The sequence below is a fragment of the Pogoniulus pusillus genome, chromosome 7 (genome assembly GCF_015220805.1).
Source record: "Pogoniulus pusillus isolate bPogPus1 chromosome 7, bPogPus1.pri, whole genome shotgun sequence".
In the NCBI taxonomy this organism is placed as follows: domain Eukaryota; kingdom Metazoa; phylum Chordata; class Aves; order Piciformes; family Lybiidae; genus Pogoniulus; species Pogoniulus pusillus.
In genome coordinates, this window is record NC_087270.1 from 28,464,607 (window position 1) to 28,486,567 (window position 21,961).

Here is a 21,961-nt window from a genome sequence, read left to right on the forward strand (position 1 = left end):
TGCTTTTGGTCATGCAGTACCAATGAAATCTCTGTCAACAGCAGCACCTCTTTTCACCATCAAGCAAACCTCTATCACCCCACGTAAAGAAGTCAATATCAAACTCATCTATGCCCTCTGTAAATACACACACGCCTTTCCCATGTTCATTGGTCATTCCTTGCATCTTTAAATCCACTGGAGGTGCCCACTTACTCCTGCCCTCCATTCTACCCCACCAACATATTTGCTAACTCTTCTGACCTGCCACAATGTGCCCTCCTTCAGTTAAGTGACTCTGACAACTCCTATCACCCACTTCTTTTTCCACCTGAGCTCCATCATCCTTAAACTCTGGGAGTTAGGTGTCCTGGATGCAGCTCTTGATGCAAGAGTGAGTTTTCACTGTGTATTTTGCTCCCAGAAGCCTCAACAGGAAATAACTTCCCCGCTTAAAATGCTGTACTTGGCCAAATGTACAGATCAAAGGGAAATGTGATTCTTGATATTTTTTTTTTAATGGAATCCTGAAGTTGAAATCTGCAGCTTGTGTCCCAACTATTTATGGTTAGTTTTTTGGTGTTGGTTTTTTTTTTATGACTACATTTATTATTTTCCATGGACTTTTTTTTGGTACTTTTTGTTGTTGTTGTTTAGTTTAGTTTTTGTTTTGTTTTGTTTTTAATTTAACTTCTCCATATTTTTTCCCTGTCACCAAGGACAAAGATATGTAGGTTTTAGATTCACATTTCCTTCTGCTTCCTCCATTTCAACTACTTCTACAACTTTAACAATTGAAGTAAAACCAGAGTTAGGAAAAGGCAAAAAGAGAGGGCATACAGACAAGTGAGAGCTCTAGGATTCACTCTGTTGTATTCAAGGCAAAGAAAAAGCAGAAGAGGAAGAAATAAATCTCCATTTTGAACTGCTTTCTATTAATAAACTCTTGAGAAAAGGCCTAATCTGAATACCTTTAGGGTTTTCTTTTATTCTACAAGGTGTTACGAAGGAGTTATCTGCCACACAAGGTCACTGATAATGGAGGATAAAATGCTGCTGGTGGTTTACCAGTTCATGATAGCAGTATAACTTTGGATCTAGTTAAACTGGTCAACAGTGGCCAAAGCACTCCACAGAAGAAACAGAAAAAAGAAGAAAACACCACTAGCATTCTCTGCCTATAAATAAGTTAAGATCCCTCACCCAGAAACACTATGCTAAATGCAACACAGAAAACTGGGAATTTTTATGAATCATCAAAGACAGACAGGAGGATTCACAACTCAAATCACACTCCACACATTCCACATGTGGCATCTGTGTTTCTTTGTTGTATGAACTGGGTCTTACAAGGCGGTTTGAAATAAATACCTCTCATTTTTGGGTGGTGTTGTCAAGATGTGCAGTATCTTGTGTAACTTTGTTACATCCCTAAGCTGCTTTTAAAACAGTGTTGTTCTAAATTAAGAAAAAAATATTCATGTACCTTAAATAATACAGAACCACACACACACGCTATAGTTTTAAAAGAACCCCTATGTTATGTACAGAAAAGGTAAGAAAGGGAGTATGTGATGCAGCTCTTACAAAAATCTGGTTGCCTATTTTGCAACTGAAAGCTTGATTTCAAAAAACTAGAGCCACAGATCAGACACATTGGAAACTCATGGAGCTAGCATCCAAATTTAGATCTAAATTCCATACTTTGAGCCTTAATAAAGATGAAAGAGGCTTGGAGGTTTGCTGCCAATAAATACCTCCGCATAATGTAATTTTTTTTTCTCACAAACTCTGCTTCTTAGAGGCTCAGTGGGTTTGAGTGAACAAGTCCAGCACACTGCTTTCAAACTTTACTCCTGAGGTTGTATTTATTTGATCAGAAAGAGCTAGACATTGATTAGGATGAAATCACAAAATCATAGAACCATGTCAGCTGGAAAACACCTCTAAGATCATCAAGTCCAACCATTATCTAACTCTAACCAATCTGGTGCTAAACCATGTCCTCAGCACACACCTCTATGTCTTTTAAACACCTCCAGAGATGAAGACTCAACCATCTTCATGGGGAGCCTGTTTCAGTGTTTGTTAATCCCTTCAGTCAAGAAGTTTCTTCCAGTATCCAATCTAAACCTTTCCTGGTGAAACTCAAGGGCATTTCCTCTCATCTATTCACTTGTTAGTAGGGAGAAGGGACCAATGCCCACCTCGCTACAACCTCCCTTCAGGGAGCTGTAGAGAGCGAGCAAGTCTCCCTTCAAGCCTCCTTTTCTCCAGATTATACAACCTGGTTCTGTCAACCCATCCTTCCAAGACCTGTTCTCCAGACTCATCACCACCTCACTGCCCTTCTCTAAACCCATTCCAGAACTTCAATGTTTCTCCTGTAGTGAAGGGCTTAAAACTGAGCTTGGTATTCAAGTTGTGGCCTCACCAGTGTTGAGTACAGAGGGCCAAGCACTTCTCTGCTCCTGCTGGTGGTCCTATTGTTGGTACTGGCCAGGATGCTGTTGGACTTCTTGGCCACCTGAGCACACTTGTGGCTCATATTCAGACAATTATTGATCAAAGCCCCTTGGTCTTTTCCTATACAGCACACGCTCATGAAAAAAATCACAACACACATTCCTGAGAGACTTTCAGACAATTAATGGTGGTGGAAACAGAAAAATGGCTTACCTTTCTTTTTTTTTTCCCCCCTATATACATACTTCTGCACTCTGATCTAATTTCTGCACTATTTTTCTTAATACAAGAAGGGTTACATTACAAGCATTACATGTCTCTGATCTGATTGCAGCAACTACCCATCTGCATATCCGGAAAGCAAAATTACTTCCAACACTCTCAAACAAAGGAACTTTCTGTCCATGCACTCAGGCACACGACAATGCTCTATTTGATGCTTTTAATGTACAACACAAATGACCAAAAAATGGTCTGCATTACGCTAGTTGTGTAGGGGGGAAGAGATGTGTTCCATTAGTGATCTGCAGACTTCACAGAAACTAATTGTACTATGTTACACTTTTATCTTTCGCTTTCATGTCAGATGCTTGTTTGAATTAAACACGAAACACATGAAAAAGAGGAAATGCATTACAAAATCTACTGGGTATACATTTTAAAACGCTGCCAAATGTCTATTTACATGAAAAGACAAGAAGGTTTCTAAAAGGTCTGTCGAAGCTTGGCTAGTCAACAGTAGCACTGGCTAGTTAATTGCCTGAAATTCATTGCAGACTACAAGGATTACTAAATCAATAATCGGTATCTTTGTAGTGCCCCTAAAACGTTCAGTCTGTGCTCTCTGTCATGGATTGAGTACCCCAAATACAAATCTGAGGATTTTTTTCCTCTGTTGTTTGAAATGGTCACTAAGAACAACTGAATTTTTTTGGTGGAAGCTTGCATTTCACCTCATGCCTGAACTCCAGCAGCGAGCAATTTCCCGCTTTTAAGGAAATGAACAGCAATGCAGATGTACAGGCAGAATGCAGCATGCTGGAACAATTTCAGAATTACGTGAAACTAACACAGACAAGTTGCCAGGTTGTCGATTTTTCGTAGCTCAAATAGTCATAAACCATGGCCCATAGGCAACAGTAATTGGTGTACAGCTGGTCCACTGAACCTTATTAAATTAAAACATTAAAACCCTTCAGATTCATGGGGCTTTGCAGAATATCCACAAGAAAGTTCACGAGTTCACAGCAATCAGTTGGTGCTAAATATTGGGAACTAGTGATTCGGTGTGTACTGAATAGGTTTACATGGTTATTACTGAGTGCTCAGGAGGCATAGTTACAACTAAGTCTGTCTTTATGTCCAAAGTTTTACAACTCTTTTATGAAGTAAGACTTAAAGCTTTTTACATCAATGGAAACACACAATCTACCGCAGTTCTATCAGCATGACAGAACATGTCAGTGGAATTAAAAAAGCCCTCAACACAACAACAACAAAAATCCAACCACAAAAATTCCAGTACAATTTTCCCCAGGCTCAGCAGCACCAAACACTTCCTGGGAGGTCCTTATAAACAAATTTGAGCAATTTCCCCCAAGGCTTGTAAAACTGTTGACATATATCCTGCTATGGCTCAAAGTGCTAAGATCTACTCAAACAGTTTCATGAGCAAAAAAGAACTAATCTGAATAAAGGAATCCTATTTGTGGTTCTCAGCAACCAAAATTATTTTACTAAGGCCTTCATTTAAAATGATGGATGAGAAGTAGTGATTCTCTGTTCCAATTATCCAAAAGAGATTGGGAATGGCAGCTTAATACTAAGATAATGTATCCAATATGCAACCCACTCTATTTTCTCTCACCATTGAAAATAAAAAGGCTAAGACACATGCACGCATAGAAGCAAACATTCCCTCCCACGAATTCACATTTTATGGCCTGTCATAGGTAAAAGCAACTTCAATTTAATGAGGGAATTCCTTTTAAAGCTGTTAGCTAACGGGTAATGACTGGTGGCCCTGGTTGGGTTTTAAGTCTGAACGTGTCTGGTGATCTGAAAAGCTTAGTGGTCTCTGCACCAAAGAGTTTATGGTCTAATTTGCCATTCAACCTCCTAAATTTTGCATGAAACAGGTATTATTTGCGTGAATGAGGCATGCATAGAAAATCTGAACCACAGAGGGATAGATTTGCAACTGGGATAAATTCCTCTACTGTGCTGGACACGATCCCAACCATATTTCTGATTCTGTGGCCAAAGAAGCTCTTAGGATGAATGCAGAGCTTTCAAAGATGCAGTGATGACAGATTATCTCCTAGCACTGGCTGTTGGGCTGGGCTACAGAAATGAAACTGCTGTTTTAAGAGATGGATGTACTGTAACGTATTAAAAACCTAAGAGACATGGACAGGCCAGCATGCAAGAGGAACAGAAAGAGCGGTCCTGCAGTAAAACTTCATTCAAGAACTTGCTCATGGGTGGAGAGAACTCATCTACCTTACAGTTCCCATCACTGGGCAATTCTGGAATGACACAGAGTTGTTTTTCTCTTTCCAAAGCTAATGTGGGAGCAGTGAGAAAGGCAGTAATACAGTTAACTCAGAGGAACAATGTTACTACCCTGCATAAAAGACAAAAGAAGTCTTAGTTTCCTCTCGAGTGGAGAGAATAATTCAATACTGGTATCTTAAACACCATCCAGCAACAAGCCACCAGCCAGTGTGAGCTCCGGAGCATTGAGGTATAACCTCCAGGCAAGACACATGGCTTAGCAGCAGGACACAGTCTGTATTAATTCCTGCTTTACAGAGGATTTAAAGACACCCCCTACTGTGAGGTTAATGACACAGGCTTGGAAAAACCCAGGGGTGCAGTGGGGCACAGGTCTCAGACATGCACAACACAACTGCCCATATCCAACCCCAGTCCCAGCATCATGCATAAAGGAGCTTCTCACCACCCAATTCAAAAACTTCTAAGAAGGCAGATGTACAAGTGTGTCAAGCTTCTTGCACCCTCCACCATCAAACCCATCTTTCACAGACTGAGCCCCTTTGTCACCCCATTCACATCTGTGCCTTGGTTAGCCTCCTATACAAGTCAGCCAAATCCCCAAGCTCTGACGGTGCAATGGAAGTTAACTCCTTCCTGGGAATGAGTCAGCTGCTACTGTCTCATTAACCCTTTCTAAGGCTCACTAGCCACATTGGCAACGGGTTTGTGGAGGAAAAAGGAGGAATGAGGTTATGAAAAAGGAGAAAGATGAGACAGGAGAAGGTTGTGATTTGCCCATAGGTGGTATTTAGGTCTTTCTGGTTGCCATACTGCCCAGGACACCCACCACTTTCACATCAGTGCTCCAGTTAGGTGCTCAGAATTAGCTGGGAATGAATGAGGGACCATGGAATGAAAAGAAGCGCTTCATAAATGGCACTTTGTATTCTCTCTTGGCAAATTTCACCAGCAGAGGCTCAGGTACTCACCCAGCTGCCTTCGTTTCTCAGCGAGAACATCAGGGAACGGAGCTGAGGTATCGAACCAAGGTCTCGGCTGCGACACTTGCTGCTCCAGGACACCAGGGACATCAGCGCACGACACTGGGTTCGAGCACAGAAGCCCCACTTTAGCCTGAGCAGAACCTCCTCTGCTAACATGGTTGGCATGCAGATCAAACCCAAATCAGAGCAAAGCTACGAATGTACAATCATTGCACAATGGAGGAGAAAACAGGAACATCACGGCAGCACATACTACAGAGAACATGCACTACACAATGCAAGAGGGCTCTCAGAGATCCTGCAGGCATCCCATGGCAGAAGCTGATAAATCCAGTTCATCATAAGTGTCTTTTGTCAGAGGGCAAAAGAAAATAGGGGTAATAATGGAATAACTGCTTGTCAGACCAGAATCCCAAGGGTGTACAAAGGATGTAACCCTGTGTACTGGCAAAGCTATTCATGAATGACCTAATGGCAGACTGTTTGAAAACGAAACATTTATCTTGAAGGCAGATGCTGGCCATTGATAGGTGCTGAAGTCACTTCACATGGCATTTTTATTTCAAATTTCCAATAGGCATTTTTTAATTATCCAAACAGGACCTTGAATTTAATTCTGGACCGGGGCCTAAAGCATTAAAAACAGAGGAATGTTTATAAAGCAAAACCCGTGTAATTTCAGACTCCAATCCCAGCATTAAGCTACTTCTATAAAAGCTCCCCTTTGTTGTATTGGATGCCAACATTTTAAATTCAAGCCCCCTGAATTCAGTGCTTCAACTGTAGTACACACTCCGTGGCAGGAAAGTGCATGTTCTCTGCCTACACAGCAGGCACATAAAAAGAAAGAAGAAAAATAAAGCCAAGATAAGCCTGTGAGTGCTGAACAGTGTTGCATGATATTACTGATTTATTAACTTGGCTTGATCAATAAAGCCATCATCAAGGGCACATTTAGTTTGCAGAGAATTTTCACTTTCTAATAGGCATTTTTGTGTGTGCACTTTAGTTTCTATAATCTGACCCAGGCCTTGGGAATCTTTCTTTAAGAGAGAACAGAGAATTTTTTTCCAAAAAAAAAACAAGGATCAAAGTATACTCAATCATCTCTCAAACAAAGGAGAGTCTGTACTGTAGAAACAGCATGCTTACCTTTAACAGCAAAAAGAAAAATAAGCCCATAGGTCCAGATTTATCACTGCCTTAAGTTCATCAACGTCAACTGAGTTATTAAATTGTGGCTGAATTTGGCTCACAGCAATCAAAAAATTTCAACTTTGAGAGTCTTCCATCAGTAAGATGCTAATTTAATGCATAATTTAAACTCCACTGTCCTTTAACTCAGCATTTGTAAATAATTAAAAAAGAACTATAAATCCTTTTACATTTACAAAGCTGCCCCCCTTCTTCTACTGCAAAACAACAAAGCCTTTTCGATCAAGAATTTATTTATTCTTTACATCTGAAAGCAAATGCTGTATAAAAGATGAGGAGAAAGTGATTTACAAGATAAAGCAATTAGCTTTGGGATATGTACATTAAGACTAATAAATTTCATATCATGTTTTAAAGGAGTGGAGGAGGAATCCCAGATATATTAGACTTTATTCAAATTCTGCTGAAATGTTCAATTAAGAGCATCTTATGAAGGTAAATTATGCAGTCACTAAAATTAAGATGTGAAAAACAGGATTAGAGCACCCCATCTCTCAAAAAGGCTCTACACTTTAATAATCCATGCCTTTTCCTACACACATGATAACATCTAAAACCTGGCTATTCCTTGCCATTGCTCCAGTCTTGTTAAATATTTGGGTTATGCAGCAGAAACACAAATGTATTCCACAGTAAAAAATACTCAAATAATATACTGCTTTTCCCTTTAATCCAAAATTGTCTATTTCAATGATTCTTATTAAAAAAACATAACCTTTTTGTTTTTTTCTGTGCAGAGATGAAAATACAATTTAAGACCCAAACAAGTCTGTGCAAAACCAGCTCAAACCCATCAATCTCCCAGTTGGTTCTTAAAGGAAGCTAAACGTTCACCAAGCTGTTCCAACCAGACATGACTGGCAGATCTTTTTTGGGAATGAGGTCTCAAGATACAACCCTGCTTCCATTCAGATTCATAGATTTTAATAAGACAAAAAGTTCAGTGTGGGATCAGGCAGCTGGTGGGGTGTAATTTCATTTGATTTGCAGTAGAGTGCTAATATGTGGGGTTTTTTTTCTGAAAACACGGTCAATATTCCCTCCGTTTTTTCTGCTCTGTAGGTTTGACATCAAGGCATTCCTAGGCATTCTGTTTCTGTAACTCCATGCTACTAGTAGGAAGTTTCCCAGTTGTCCTGGGAACTGAATCACGGACTAGCATGAGCACTTCAGCTGCCTCAGCCAAAAGATTTACGGCAAACATATTGCATAACAAGCTATAAATCTAGCAAATGGCTGTAAGACATACTTTGCTGTCCACAGCCACACAATTTAAAGTAAAACAGATAATGGTATAGCTGTGGCTAGCATTACGAGCACCCCTGCCAAAATCATGCTACAGTGCCACTCATTTCTTCCAGGTACTCTGATTTTAGGGGTGTCAATGAGATAATCTTTCAATATTACTCTCTGGCAACCTGTGGTGGTAAATAGTCCTTTATCATCCAAGGATAAATGGGCACTGTTAAGATTAAGCTCTGCTTACATTTCTTTCAACAACAAATTGCTTTATGCTCCTTTGTTTTTTATTCCTTTTTTCCTAGGTATCAAGTTTGGGCCATTAGACCCACCAAGGAAAGGAAATCCTGCAAGAGTGGGCAGTTGGGTCAAAGACTGTGCTTTTAAAAATCTTCCCTTATGTATCTTTTAAGGAAATTTTATGTTACCAAGGCCATAAAACCTCCTATTTTCTTTGCTTCCAAGAAGTTAACCCAAAGTAAGCCACTCTAAAATTAAGTTCCCACTCAAGAAATTTCAGGGTGGCAGGAGGAGGGTGGTGGTGGTGTTATTTCGAGCCCTAAATAACACAGGTTGGTTCTTTAAGCCACCTAGGGAAGGACAAGCTAAAATTAAATGACCTTTGGTAGGGATATCTCACCCACAACAGTAAGTCGTTATCTGGTCTTGCTAATTCTCCTCCTCTGCTGTTGCAGGTCATGGCCTATCGGACACTACTACAGGTTTGTTAGGACAAGTGCAGGGCAGACAGTGTCCTTGTAACCTCCCCAGGATGATCTGCCAGAGTGCCTGAGGTCTTTGCAGGTAATACCTGTTACGAGGCAGTGTGTCCCCTGATAAACTCGCTGTGCCTTTCAGGAGATGCAAAGGGCGCCTTAGCTATTCTTTGTGCAACTACCACCTCCAGAAGACAGAGCCTTGCTATGCCATAATAAGTTCTTAATTAGAGCAAAAATCTATAAATATCTAACAGTGCAGATAAAAATAGCCTTTTTTTTTCATAAGTATTGATCAGTGACAGAAGAGTCAAAATAGGATACTTCCCTTTCCACACAACAAATAGAGATAAATATTTTTGATGCAAATCCAAACTCTCCTTTCTTACCCACGGCACAGTTTCTGGAGTAATCATTAGCTTCAGACAAGTACTAATTGTACACCAGACTATCCAGACTTTATTAGAACAAAGCACAAAATTGCTGATTCTATGTCAAATTCAAATGTAAATTGCATGCTGTTTCCCTTAAACCCATTGAGTCATTACGAAAGTTGAGTCATTAAGCAGTACACTCCATGCAGGACCTATCCAACACCCCTGCCTCAGAAATGGTCACAATTCTTCTAAGATTAAGATGTTTTGAGAGGAGATGTAAAGTTGAGTTAGATGACTGTTGCAGGTCCCTTCCAACTGAACTACTTCTGTTCTATTCTGATTCATTAAATAAACATATTTATGCGTGTAAATATAAATATATATATATACACACACAGAGATATGTACCTCTCTCCCTTTTAATACTGAAATGTGGGTACTATTAAAATGTTCATCTCTGCTTTCTAGAAGAATCACAGAATCACAGAAGGTTAGGAGTTGGAAGTGACCTCGAAAGATCATCCAGTCCAACCCCCCTGCCAGAGCAGGATCATCTATGGCAGATCACACAGGAACACATCCAGATAGGTCTTGAGTATCTTCAGAGAGGGAACCCTAAACTCCACCTACCAAGGAGGAAATAAAAGCTAACAAACTAGCTGAGGATTTGCTTTTGTAATGTTGCATTTGATTAATTATGTGATTTATTTTCAATGACTGGTTCAATCAATCCTGATCAAATTAACTAAGACAATGATCAGAAATACCAAACTAAAACACAATACAAATGTTTTGGTTGCAGGGGATCCAATCAAATGAAACAGGATTAAATTAACTAGTGATCGGATTAAGCAGAAGCTGCTCCATGAAGTCAGAAATGCATCGGTACTTCGAGCCACTTGCTCTGTTTGTATGTTGCTATTTGCAGCTCTTCCTAGAGCTCTCAAGAAATTTTAAACAAAACAAAGCAAAACTGTTTTCCCTAGTATCACAAGGGTAATGTGGAAATAATAATTAAATATTACTATATTTGACTCTGCCATAGTAGGCATTCTGTAAAGAAAAAATACACCTCCATAGAAATCTCTTCCCTCAGCAGTCTGTACCCGAAAAAATTTACAGCCTATGTGCATGACACAGAGATCAAAAGGTGACAGAATAGCAGGATACAATCAAAAAAGGCAGAAAAACCCATTTAATTCTAGCATGTTAGGAAAGCACAAAGATGAAAAAGCTACTGTTCAACAAGGGGCATTAATGAAAGTTGCCAGTGATACAGCTGGGAATGTTGTTTTTACCTGAAAATCAAAGTAAATACAACTATCACAGGATAAGTACTCCCATTCGCTCTGTACTGACCTAAACCTTGACCAGGCAACAAGGTCCTACAGCACTGAACAGAGATGTACCTTTGAATGTTGAGCTCACACTGGTTCAACTGGACCCATTAGTAACCAGCTGCAAAGGCACTTTGTGTTAAAAACTAGGCTGGCAACAGCAGAAGCCAGCTCATTTGGATACAAATAGGAAAATTTTAGCATTAAAGAGTGAAACCCAACTCAATACCTGCCTTTTTTTTTTTCCCCACTAAGGAAATAATTTAAACATTGATGGGTGTGGAACAGTACTCTCCAAGGACTTTAAATGAAGCTGATCTAGGATGCTGGCAGGCAGCCCTGCTTGTGAATCCTGGCCCCACATGCTACAGTGGGATGAGGAAGAATGCTGGCCTTCTGACATGCCCCTTACATGGCAGTAGTCCTCAGTAACATGGGACAGAGGAAAGCTACAAAGCCACCAATAATGCTGTGTACATTAGGAGCTAAAGTAGCAGGTGTGTCAGTAATCTGAAAAAAGGCCAAAGCATATGTGAACAGGACAGATCCAAATCAACTGCCTCACTCTTTTGTCTCTTCTAGAAGCATTCAAGAGTTGAATGGGAAGGCTTGTTTCCGATGATTTGGTTTCAGCATCGCTCCAGTTTCCAGGTATATATTGCCTGGTAATTGTAAGCAGACATCATGTCCATCCTGTGAGTATGTATCTACCACCTGATGAGATTTACTTGTCATCACCCTAGGACTTTTCATTCATGCAGAGAACAAACCAAAGTAAGCATTTTGACATGCAATAGCTGACCTCTGGAGTGTGTGTTGATCTTTCTCTTGACTGACACCATTGGAGAGATCAGACTAACTTCTCATGGTCAGCAATCTTGCCACGAGATCTGGTTTCTATGGACATGGTCAGGTGTCCTATCCCTGCAGCTTGCTGTTTACACCACCAATACTGATAGTGAAGGACTATCCTTGTAAGACTGAACGTTTGATGAGTTGCTTTGCTTACTGAGCTTGAGAAAGTATTTAGAGAAACATCTCTTCCTCCCTTCCCACAACTTAAGGACTTACACTTCGGTTTTCGCTAACACAGTGAGTGTATTGTAAAGCATCATCTCTTCCCAAGGAAAAGACATTTGTCATTATGACTAAGAATGCATTATTTTTCTTCTGTTCTGTCCCCTTAAAGAGTGAGTATCTTATTTGTATGTGCAGGCTTTTTCTATTGCTCTTCCTTGATACGATTTTTTTTTCCAGCCTCATTGCAATTTTTCTCATGAGTATTCTCAGTTTCATTTTCTTACTTCATTTTCCCCATGTCTCTATCTCTCTCCTCACCCTTTCTATCACGTTTTCACCTAAGTGAAATGAGAACCCAATTATACTCCTGTTAGAACTGAACTTTCAAATCCATCATGTGCTAGTGGGCTCAAAATTAGGCAAATAAATTCCCTCAACCCTACAAATTAAATTGAGTCTTTGCATATGTTCTTTTAAGAGCACAAAGATGTCAAGCATTCACCCAGCTGTCACAAAACATGATGAGCAGGCATTTTGTATGCATTTTCTAAATCATTTGTCAGATTTAACATAAATGCTAATGGATCCAAAAGTAAATTCTAATCTATTCTAAATATCTGGTTATTATTTATATAACAGCAGGACTTGGAATTTTCAGTTGAAGATGAGTGCACAATCTCAGTGCATTTTGCACACACAAATATAATTATTTTGCACATTCCACAAATTTGATTTCATTATTTTAATTAATACTCTCTTCATAGGTATACAGAATAAAAGCACCATCAGCTTGTAAGCATCATTACCTAATGCATTTGCTACTGAGATCCAGGTCTTACACTTGCTAGCAATAGCAACTCTCTCCCAGGTCTAGACACTTAAGGAAGAAAGCTATCAGGAAGGTTAGATTTTGCTTGTCCTTTGATTTAATCAAAGCTCAAAATGGAAGTGCAGTTGAGCAGAATCAGCCTCCACATGTGTTTGGGAACTTACACTGAGCTCCTGACTCTGGCAGGGTGGACATTAAATGGCACACCAGTAACTGGTCTGTGCAAAAATGTGGGACTCGCTGCCCTGACACTGAACACCTGAACAATGGGCTACCTAACACATTCAGGGAACCTATGATGTGATGAACATATCCTGGAGAGTTGTTCTCTTGTCGTGGAGGGCCTGTAGGCCTGAAAATAGGCTTATTTATGCCTTGCCCTGCCTGGACATGTTTTTCTGCCAGGACTCCTGGTTGTAAGCAGGTTGTGTAAGCCCACACACACCCAGCTTGTGTCTCCCTGGTGTAAGCCAATGTGATCCCCATATCTGGGAAAGTCCAGGCAAGCAGCTTTTGCCTATTATGGTAAGGTTTGGCTAACTGCCAGCCTGATTGGTCATTCTAGTGGCCAAAGGGGCCATTAATCTCGGCCCACATTCAAGAAATAGAGGTGCACAGGAAAACAACGTGCTCAGACCCCCACGCTCAGACACCTCACACTCGGAGCCTCACTTGCAGCTCAGACCCCCATGCTCAGACGCTCATGCTCTGACCCACTTGCAGCTCGGACTCCCCTGCCTGCAAACCTTACTTGCAGAGCTCACTTAAGTCTGCCTATATATATATACGTGGAGCCTATAGTCTCCTAGCCAGCTGTACACATCTGCACGCCACTGTGTTATCAGGACCACATCTGGTATTGCCTGCCTTTACCTATGGAACGCAGTATCCAAGCAGCCACACACATCCTGCATGCTCGCTGCCTATCATTGCCTGGTAAGCGCCACTGCCACTGAGATAACCAGGAAGCAGACTCTGAGTTGTCTGCGCTCACACGATCGGCCTGCTAGCTGTGTGAGAACCGTGCTAGAGACTGCACGATATTCTCCTCCTGCGACTGAGATCCTGCCTGCTAAGAATCCCTGGACAGAGCATCCAGAAGAAGCCAGCAGTACAAAGGCAGAGATTGCATCCTTCACCAGGAGAACAAGGTCAGAGACCAGTCGTTTCTCCAGAAACTTTCCCTTCAAGCTGGGAGGATTCCAGCCTCAAAGTCCACAGGCAGAGATTCCCTGAAGTTTGGGCACTAGGCATAGGCTGTGACGTAACCCCAGAGGGTGATTTATGATTAATCAGAATTGTGAGTAAAAGCTTAAATGCCTCTGTAAATATAAGTTGTCACTGCCATAGAGCAGAATCAGTTTCCAGCCCGCTCTGCTGGATGAGTAGTGTATAGACCCCATACGGTATTTGTCGCAGGGAAAACTCCTTTCTCTGTCTATAGTTTGAATGTTTGCTAGTTATTAATGTTACTGTACATATTTTATCCTAGAATGTTTTCATAACCGTGTAAGAATCCTTTTAATATTAATATACAGTGGTAGGGGGTGGTGAGAGTCCAGAATATTTAGTTTAGTAAATATATATTTTATGTATTATATCATCTCACACCAATTAATTTCTCCCCTCCGCCAAACCTGGCGTAGGTGGCAGAATACCCCTCTGCGACATCTCTATGTACTACTCTGTGTTAGAGCTTAAAGCAGGAGGACAGCAGACACTGGCTGTCAGTGATAATCCACTGCCAAAATCAATACTTTTGGCAAGCTTACTTCATGGATATTTGTGATCAAAGAGCACATTTCCAAGAATGTATTGTCAGTCCCATTGTCTTGGCCCACTTTCAAGTCCAGTAATTAAATTTCTGCCTAATATTCCCCTGCCACTTTGAGGAGATATGGCAGCCCTCATTCACTCTCGTGTTGCTTCACAGCATCATGGCCAAACTGGACACACTTCATTGGCAGACACATCTCTCCCTGTACATATTGTACACAGCAGTTACTACCTAAACAGCTCTGTGGTTCTTGAAAAGGTGAAAAGTGCAAGATATTCTTATTGTTGTAATTTAAAAGATTGTTTATCTGCCTCTGGAAGCAGTCATCTTGGGACACCTTTTAATTTCCTTCTCTTTCATGAGTAAATTTGTACATTTAAATTATTTACCAAAGGTTGAGCTAGGTAAGTCTCAGTTTGTATTCTTTTTATTTCACTAATAAAAGTAAAATATCCATAAAATGTGGCTGTCTAAAGCTTTTCAATATCCAGCTTCAGGGAGTTCAAGCCCTTTCAGATCTATCTGGGAGAGCTAACTCCACCAGTAAACTAAAAATCTGCCTCGGTGGAATAAAACTCCTGTTTACAGCTGAATAGGGCATAAAATGGGAGGTTTTAAACTTGTGACATTTCCATGTCTGGAAAAACTGTCACACACCCTGCACAGCATCTTACCTCGAGCTGTAAGCCCAGGGGCATTAGTAGCATTAGCCCAACTGTAAGAGAACCAGAGGGAAAGAATAGTATAACTAAAATGCTTCCAAAACCTTCCAAAATCTTTCAGAGAACAGAATTTCCCCCAATGGGAAAGGCTCCTGTTGCCAGCTGTTCATGCTTACAATCTAGTGTCTCAAAACTGTCTCAGTAATGCTCAACTGACCGACACTTGCCTGTCAGAAACCACTGGCTCACATTATTTTGGGAGAGATCTCTGAATGCACAAAGCGAGAGAAAGTGCTGGTTTAATGTTTGGGGTTTCTTTGTTTGTGTTGGGTGGGGTTTTTTTTTTGGTGGGTTTTTTTTTTTTTTTTTTGGTGTTTTGCAGGGTTTTAAAATAATTTTTCTCATTTTAAAAACTTATCAATTGTTGGAAGCTGCTCTGAGCCAAAAACTGGTCAAATCAATCCTGCAGACATGGTTTTGTGGGCGAAGGAGGATGCATTAAATACAAACCATCATCAGCTGCCTTTGCCTGCATTCTCTGCACTCCTCCCACTTCCCAAAGGGACCATTTGGAGTGCTTAAACAATTGTGATTTTAAATAGGCACCGTTAAGCATATTTTGTATTAAAATGTAAAAAGAATGCCAAACAAAACAAGCTCAGCAGAAAAAAATGAGAAGTATGCATATGAGAAAGACTAATATGGTATGAACGCATTAATGTGTTCTGGAGCATTTGCATGTGTCAGAGGGAGTGGAAAGGAAGTGAGTAGAAGATGAGAAAATAGGAGATGAGACAAAAAGTGATAGAAAAAAAAGCACTCGTTTGGGAAGAAAAGCAGGCAGGGAAAAGACTGTCTTGCAGATAAGCAAAGACTCTGTGTACAACATAGGGGGGAATTTTAAACACTAAGCTCTTAGTAACATCAGTAAGGTTATTATAACTAACTTGGTAAGACCTAGGGGCAGCAGTTAAACGATGTAATACAGGTTCCTAATTTAGGTGTCAGACCTGCTTCTCTCCATCGGCTCTGTTACAAGCTAGAGTCTGGCAGTCCAGGATAACAAGTGGTCTAAATTACTCATCACTCTCTGGAAGGTAGAAGGCATTGTAAACTCTCTGACTATGCCCCCGTGTGCACTGCAGCAGAACTAGAGTGAAAAAGGGGAAAAAAAAATATGACAAAGCACATCATTCAGCTATATTACAAGCAAAAGAAAGACATTTAGGAACTCTATGAAGAGAACGACGACTAAACCAAAGAAGATGGGATACTGGAAGTTAAATTATCTGTGCAAAAAACTTAATGTAAAAAGATTCAAAAGAAAATATGGTCTATGTAGCTGCAGTCTGGTGCATTTAAGGTGAAGGAAAGCCAACCCCTCTCTCCCAAACCTAGACTGAACTAAAGAAAAGGGAGTACATCGGAAGGAGAGAAGTGTTTTTGTTTTGGAGTATCTAGTTCCTAATTTAATCTTAAACTGCTCTGACATTCATCCTCATGGATAATTCAGTATACAGATTCAGGGCAGAAAAAGAATCCATAAAAATAATAAAGGAAGAGCTGTTTGCAAGGGCAGTATCAGTAAAAATTGCCCTTGGGAAAAAATAGTTTCTACTGCTTTGTGTCCTGCCCAGCTTCAAGCAATGCATCAAGATCCCAGGAACTACACTTTTTTTTCCTCCTTCTTGTGCAATCATTTGTGTCTCTCATCCAGTCTCTGATTATGCTAATTGTATTTGATGGAATTTGTATGTAGTCTCCTTTGCTCTCATCTCATCTGAACATATACAAGATGCATTTTTAATTTTTATCTCTTCAAAAATAAGTAAATAATGCAAGTTTCCCCCCCAAGGTTATGTAAAAGTCAACCCTATTTCCAGTTTTAAACAGCAAATGTACAGCCTTTATTACTAGCAATACAAATAACCTTTTCTATATTAACAGGTTGCAACAAAGCTTTTAGTTAGTGTGAGAGGAATGCCATAATGTAGGAGTTTGCATAACACAGTCAGATCATGTCACCTAGACACAATTTTATTTGCATTAAATCCACCACCACAGGAAGTGCAACTTTAATAAAAAGAAACAGTCAAGTTGGTTAGATCAAGAGCCTACAGCATGTTGAGACAGACACTCAAAACAGGAGACAATGAGCTGTTGTTAAACCATTCCTGTGGGTTAGCAATAACCCCAAGATTTAAATTTCTGAATAAATAATTTCTTTCTTTCTTTCTTTCTTTCTTTCTTTCTTTCTTTCTTTCTTTCTTTCTTTCTTTCTTTCTTTCTTTCTTTCTTTCTTTCTTTCTTTCTTTCTCTTTCTTTCTTTTCCTTCCTTCCTTCCTTCCTTCCTTCCTTCCTTCCTTCCTTCCTTCCTTCCTTCCTTCCTTCCTTCCTTTCCTTCCTTCCTTCCTTCCTTCCTTCCTTCCTTCCTTCCTCCTTTCCCTTCCCTTCCCTTCCCTTCCCTTCCCTTCCCTTCCCTTCCCTTCCCTTCCCTTCCCTTCCCTTCCCTTCCCTTCCCTTCCCTTCCCTTCCCTTCCCTTCCCTTCCCCTGCCTTGTCACCTTGCCTTGCCTTCATGCTTTCTTTCCTGCCTTCCTTTCTTTCCTTCTTTTTCTTTCTTAAAAGTGTTCTCAACCAAGTAAGTAGACATCAAAACCCACTTGATTTTGGTAAGACAAAACCAGATGAACTTAATGGCCTCAATCCAGCTTCCCTGACTGTCTCTGAGGTCCTCAAATACAGTGGTGACCGAGTTATTTCATACTTCATGGAGATCCTCTGAACCTCTAAATGATTCTTTAATTTTACTAAATGGCAGCTAAAGAGAAGTGTAATTGTAAGAGTAAAGGACTTGCTTCACTTCCTAAATCAAAGCAAGACTGGCTTTTCATTCTTTAAGTGAATTCTAGTGAAAACTGCCTGACAGGGAGTCCCAAACACTGTAGTTCTACTCCTTCACAGTTCATTCATTGCTCCCCAGGATGGACCCCCAGGAGGGACCATCCATGCTGAACACTACAGCTGGCAATGCCTCATTTTCAAGGGTATTAAAGTGTCACAGTAATACAGGTAGGCACCAAAGGCTTTTCAAAATGTGCTGAGGCAGAAAAGGCACTTGGTTTCTGCCAAAGTCCAGAGAGGTGGAGTTAGGTTGGCCAAACCTGCACGTCTGAAAATCCAGAGGCACTTATATTGAAAGCCAAACCTCAGAAGCCTCAGTCATCTCCAAAAGTGAGACATAGAAGCATTTGGAAACATAAGCTGCTATCTGTTTTGGAGACTGTCAGCAGAAATGAGACAGGGGATTCAGGCTGGACACTCAATTTCCCTGACTCAGGGCTCTCAGTCCCCATCCTGCAGAGGTGCTATGCATGGTACTTGCCTGTGCAGGAGCAGCAGGGCAAGACTGACCAGTGTCTCCTGTCTGCAATGAAACCAAAGCCAGCATGGATTCACTAAGGAGAAATCTTGCTTGACCAAATAGACAGATGAAGAGAGAGCAGTGGATATCATATATTTTGACTTCAGCAAGGCTTTTGATACTGTGTCCCATAAGAAAGAGTCCAACAGAAAGCTATCAAGATGACTGTGGGACAGGAACATCTCTCCTATGGAGACTGAGAGGCCTTGGGCTATTTAGTCTTGATAAAAGAAGGCTGAGAGGGGATCCTATCAACATCTATAAATATCTGAGGGGTGAGTGTCCAGATGAAGGTGCCAGTCTCTTCACTGATACACAGTGATAGGAGAAGGAACAGTGGGTACAAGCTAGAACATAGGAGGTTCCACTTCAACATGAGGACACTTCATCACGGTGCAGGTGATGGAGCACTGGTACAGGCTGCCCAGAGTGGTTGTGGAGTCTCCTTCCATGGAGACTTTCAAACCGTGCGTGGATATGTTCCTGTGCAGGCTGTTCGAGGTGATCCTCCTTTGGCAGGTGGGTTGGACTCAGTGATCTTTAGAGGTCCCTTCCAACTCCTAAACCCACTGTGATTTGGTGATTCTTCCAATTGCAAGGGTCACCTGAAACATCTCAGGAGGGTGCAAGGCACGTGTTGAGGGAGAGGGACACTATCCATCTGTATAAGAGAAAGCCCCTTCTTTATTGAAACAGATCCTGTTTAGATGCACTACAGATTCTCTTTTGAGAGGTGAGATTTTCTTAGCAAAGAGCTGAAGAGGAAAAGCAGACTAGGCTGCCTAGTTGTGTGCCTTTAAAGTCAAACCAGGTTTTGGGTACATTGGCCTTTCAATTCTTACACCCAACAGACATGTATGCACACTTGTTTTGGAGGTGACATCTGAGGGTGGTGGTAGTCAGACATTTCCTTGTAGTCATTGTTACATTTGTTAGACCTTTCTCCAAATGTACTTTGATTTTTTTTCCCAGGCATCTGAACTGCCTGTGCAAATTATTTGTGTAAGCATTAGATCTGAAAGCTGTGTCCCCTGCCACATGCAATTTTGGACTCTGATAGGAGCAGTCAGCCCTCGTGAGGTAGGCTCTTTGAGCTGTTTGATGGGAGCGAGAGCATGAAAGTGACAACGAGAAGATGCTGCCTGCCATGTGAACCTATCTGCAGGAGAAGTGACTCTTTTCCTCAGCATCTGTTTCTTTGCTCTCTATCCCTGTACAATGAAGTGACAGCAAACCACTTCTCTTGCAGAGATGGCCACATGTCCCTGGTAAAATGTATGTCATTTATTTAGAGATTGGTCTGAAAATAACTCTACTAAAAAACCCAAACAAACAGAACAAGACTACAACAACAACAAAAAAAAAACAACCAAGGGAAAAAAGACTCTTCAAAGCTCTCAGCATCCCTGACATACTCTTAATACACAAGGAGTTACAAAACATAAATCATCCATAATAATAGATATGCTTCTCTCCACCTTGTGTCTGCTACTACCTAAATTCTTTTTGATTCTTCAGGCACGGTTGTTATATACATGCAAATTTTAATTAAGGGAAAACTTGGCAGAGTACTAGATAAAATTATTTGTTGCATAGTATATTTGAAAAGCAATGCATCACTCTAATAGATTATTCAATGGATATTTGTAGCCTTCTACAGAAGTGTTTAGGTAATGCAAAAAAAAAGATTAATTGAATAATTTATTTGATGGACAACGGCATTATTCATCAAATACATTATTCAACTAACAGTATTCAACCAGTACTAATTAAAAGCAGAGAAGCAATTCCTTTCAAGTACAACTCATTCAGATTCCAGTTTTGGCTCCATTAAGAAAATGGACTTTGCAGGGGAATGTCTCAATGCAAGTGTAGATGGTGCAGATATTCCTCATGCTAAAGGAGCTGTGTCCTGCTTTGCAGTGCCCTTGACCAAATATGACTGTGGTAGGATTTGCACTTCTCAATAAATTGCTTGCCTTCTCTGGGGCTGGACTTGGTCATTCTCAACCATGAAGGTATTTCAGCACATGGAATATATTAAGTGAGTCAATTTAATAAGTAACCAGCAGAGTCAATCCAACTTGCTAGCTGCTTTAACAACACTCTTACTGGGGAGTTTCCCGACATGATAAAGAAATACTCTGGCATCTTCTTTGCTACTTGTTCTCCCAAGTGTTTTGTAGACCTTCTCCCATACCATGATGAACACCTGTCATTACCTTATAGAAGTACAACTGTTTCCTTACCCAACATTGTGACACACCATGCCTATCCCTCATCACACTGCAGGACCAGAAAACACGACAAGCGTTACTTAGGCAAACTGTTGTGCCATCAGGCATGCACCCTGCAGAGGCTATGCAGATTTGTCCTGCAAATAGAACACTGCTGGAACAAGCCAGTGAAACCACCTGTGCTTCAGACACATCAGCTTCTTATGCTATAGAAGTACAAATATTTTAATATTTTCTATTTATCAAGGAACAACGAAGAACATGCAGCTTCAAGAGCACAAGGCTCACAACAGATGTGTGCCCAATCCATTGAAGAAAAAAGACTATATCTTAAGTACCGTGTAATGACCTCCTAGCAGCACACAAGAGTGGAGAAATGCTCAATATCAGACAGTATCACTCAGATACTCAGATCCCATCTGTGGGATCAGACAGTATCACTTAGATACTGTCTGATCCCACAGATGGGAAACCCACTATCTGAATAAAACCTGCTTCATGATCATGGCAGAAAGCACATTTAACATAGCCTGTCTGTGACAAAGAATATATATCACGCTAGCACTTTACAGACATAATAAACCCTTGATAAGTTCCTGGCTGATGTACTGTGGAGAAGGCAGCCATAATGGTTAGCAAATAAAGACTCTCCTAAGATTTAGTATGCTTTTAGAAATATTTTACTTTTTAACCAAAACAATGTTTCCCCTGTTTTGAGGGGATTCTAAGATGATTTTCAGAAAATAAAGTTTGAAACAGTAGAAGAAGAATTTGGATCACACTGACTATGTATTAACTGAAACAGTTTTGCTAGCTTAATTTACATTACTATTTTAAGCAGTTTCTTTTAATGATTCAAGGCACATTTCCACTCTAATCCCTTACTCCCATTTGGAAGGAAACAGATGAATGTGATGAAACGCAATGAAGATGATAAATTCATGCCACTTGAAAAGTGGCAAATGACATTTACTGGTCTCTCAGTTCCCATTCCATGATTGATATAGAACTATAAACAAGAAAATAAGTACTGTTAAAAATCTTTCTATACACTGGCAAGTAGGGTTTTAATGGTGGTTTGCCTGTGCTTATTAACAAGCCATGGCAGTTGCTGCACACTGATCAGTAACCGCGTAAGAGCTCAGCCTGCTGTAGAAGTCTCGAGTCTATGTACTTTCAAT

At 40.5% G+C, this 21,961-nt stretch overlaps 1 protein-coding gene across 7 annotated transcripts in view; it reads right to left on the reverse strand.

The window, feature by feature from the left end:
* KLHL29 (kelch like family member 29) overlaps positions 1-21,961 on the reverse strand; it is a 437,205-nt gene that overhangs the window by 155,339 nt on the left and 259,905 nt on the right. For 6 of the 7 annotated variants that reach the window (XM_064146375.1, XM_064146381.1, XM_064146374.1 and 3 more), the window contains exon 4: positions 5,934-6,047. The exons of the other annotated variant lie outside the window; for it this stretch is intronic. In XM_064146375.1, the coding sequence (XP_064002445.1) occupies positions 5,934-6,047 (114 nt within the window). The remainder of the gene's footprint in view (positions 1-5,933; positions 6,048-21,961) is intronic. 7 annotated transcript variants of the gene reach the window in all.